The 2,626-nt window shown below is 55.8% G+C and overlaps 1 protein-coding gene across 1 annotated transcript; it reads left to right on the forward strand.

Annotated features, from left to right (window-relative positions):
• Window positions 1–544: 544 nt before the first annotated feature.
• On the forward strand, window positions 545–2,202 carry LOC120700588 (AP2/ERF and B3 domain-containing protein Os01g0141000-like; the record flags this gene model as incomplete). Its single annotated transcript, XM_039984838.1, has 2 exons — window positions 545–1,183; window positions 2,017–2,202. Coding segments are annotated over 2 exons (825 nt in total), but the record flags the coding sequence as incomplete, so codon positions are not given.
• Between the last annotated feature and the right edge of the window lie 424 nt (window positions 2,203–2,626).

Below are 2,626 nucleotides of genomic sequence, written 5' to 3' on the forward strand. Positions count from 1 at the left end.
CGGTAGGATGGTATTTTGAATATTTCGAATGTAACGCACGTTTTGTAAATACATTTCATTTTGTCTTTTCAAAATAATAGTACTACCACTAACTCCACAATTAATCAATTATGACAAGGGTATATTCGGTAGTTTGGTTGGGCACCCTACCATGTTGCATAATTTTGGACGGAGGAGGTACCTCGCAAACGTGCGTTACACGTCACTAGTCGTATCAATAACACGTCACTACCTCGCAAAACTATTCCAGTCTTACTCTGCAAATACAGCACGTGAAACGCAACCCCATGTTGACATTGGCGTCGAGAGCACCGATGCAAGCTAGCTATAGTAGCTACTCGGTCGTCCCTCACATCACAAACAAGAAGCATATCGTCGGTGGAGCCCAGCCGTACGCAGCGGTGGAAGAGAAGAGGGCGCCGCATCCACCGGCGGCGTGGTCTGCGCGCCTGAGTTCGTCGTCATGTCGACGTCGTCGTCGACGCAGGAGGCGGAGCAGGACTGGATGGCCGGCGACGAGGCTGCGGCGGCGTCGCCGCGAGCGCGGTCGTCGCCGTCGTCGTCGCGGTACAAGGGCGTGGTGCCGCAGCCCAACGGGCGGTGGGGCGCGCAGATCTACGAGCGCCACGCGCGCGTCTGGCTCGGCACGTTCGCGGACGAGGCGGCGGCCGCGCGCGCCTACGACGTGGCGGCGCTCCGCTTCCGCGGCCGCGGCGGCGCCGTCAACTTCGTCGGCCCCGCCGACGCGGCCGAGATGGCGTTCCTGGCCGCGCGGCCCAAGGCCGAGGTCGTCGACATGCTGCGGAAGCACACCTACGACGACGAGCTCCGGCAGGCGCTGCGCTCCGGCGGTGCCGGCGGCGGCGGCGACCGCGCCCTGGCCCTGGTCCCCCGGGTGCCGCTGTTCGAGAAGGCGGTGACGCCGAGCGACGTCGGCCGGCTCAACCGGCTGGTGGTGCCCAAGCTGCACGCCGAGAAGCACTTCCCGCCGCTCGACGAGGCCGCCGACGCGGGGCCTCCCGTGCTGCTCGCCTTCGAGGATGTCGGCGGCGGGAAGGTGTGGCGGTTCCGGTACTCTTTCTGGAGCAGCAGCCAGAGCTACGTGCTTACCCGTGGCTGGAGCCGCTTCGTCAGGGAGAAGGGCATCATCGCCGGAGACACCGTCGCTTTCTCGCAGGCGGCGGCGGTCTCCTCCTCCGCCTCCAGCGCCGACGGGGAGATGGATGCCAAGTGTAACGATCCGGCCCGAGATAACGGCTAAGATTTACTCTACATTTTGAGTAAATCACACCTGCTAAATAACTCTCTTGCGCTTTCGTCCTCGCTTCGCGCAAAAGGCTGCAGCCGGAATTATTTACCTTCTCGCGGCCGGCTATTTAAGTCGGTCTGGCTCGTTACCGTTTCTCGGTATGGGACTAAACTGGGAATACTGTGCCGTGCTACAGTAACTCGAATTCAGCCCGGCCCAACTGGCCACGGGCTGTCACAGTCACCCCCGTTGAGGACTCGACGTATACGGGACAAAGGAGCAGGATCCCCTCTCTTGGACCACGTCCCATACGTCTAGTGCTACGATCCCATGTGCCACGTCCGTGGGTTCACTGCCAGTAGCCCATGTGTGTCCGTCCACATGCTGTTGGCATCTGTGTTCCCACGCGCCGACGTGCTCATGTACGCGCACTTCTGCCCGTACGTGGCGTGAAACCGCGAGAGTATGGCTCTGATACCCCTGTAACGACCTGGCCCGATATAACGGCTAAGATTTACTCTACATTTTGAGTAAACCACACCTGCTAAATAACACTCTTGCGCTTTCATCCTCGCTTCGCGCAAAAAGCTGCAGCCGGAATTATTTACCTTCTCGCGGCCGGCTATTTAAGTCGGTCTGACTCGTTCTCGGCATGGACTAAACTGGGAATACTGTGCCGGAGCTACAGTATTTTTCGCACTACAGTAGCCGTGCTACAGTAACTCGAATTCAGCCCGGCCCAACTGGCCACGGGCTGTCACACCAAGCGGCGGATGTTCATCGAGTGCAGGAAGCGGAAGAGGAAAGACGACGGCGGCGGTGATGATTTCTGTCCGGGCGGCGGCACGCGCGTCGTGAGGCTGTTCGGCTCCAACATTGCCGCCGCCTCCGCAATTGGAGCTTCATGCATTGATGCGTGTGTTGAACCACATTGCAAACTGCGCTCACCATGATCGATTAGTTGCTCTAGCTTAATTGTGCCTTTTCTTTTTGGTGACAACCTCCTCAGAACATTTTTGTGAAATTCGTGCGAGGTCCATACCCTTTAACTGAGCATCATCTATCTAGTCTACAGTAAAAGTTCACGCCATTGGTTGGATTATAAGGTCCATTGATTATTTTGGAGATCATCTGTTTGTGCACATACTGTTGGTAAGCCACAATGGCATCAAGTAGGGCCCTAAATTTTATGATAATGTATCTAACGAAAATGTTGTTAATTTTTGCTAAATATAAGTGACTAAATATGGAAAGAATTTGCAAAAAAAAAGGAAAATTTTAAAGATGATGCATGCATCACGTACGGCCAACAAAAAAAATGCTGTGGCATATGTTGCAACTAATTAATTGTTTAACGAGATTTCTTTACGCGGTTTG

This window comes from Panicum virgatum, chromosome 3K (genome assembly GCF_016808335.1).
Source record: "Panicum virgatum strain AP13 chromosome 3K, P.virgatum_v5, whole genome shotgun sequence".
Lineage (NCBI taxonomy): Eukaryota > Viridiplantae > Streptophyta > Magnoliopsida > Poales > Poaceae > Panicum > Panicum virgatum.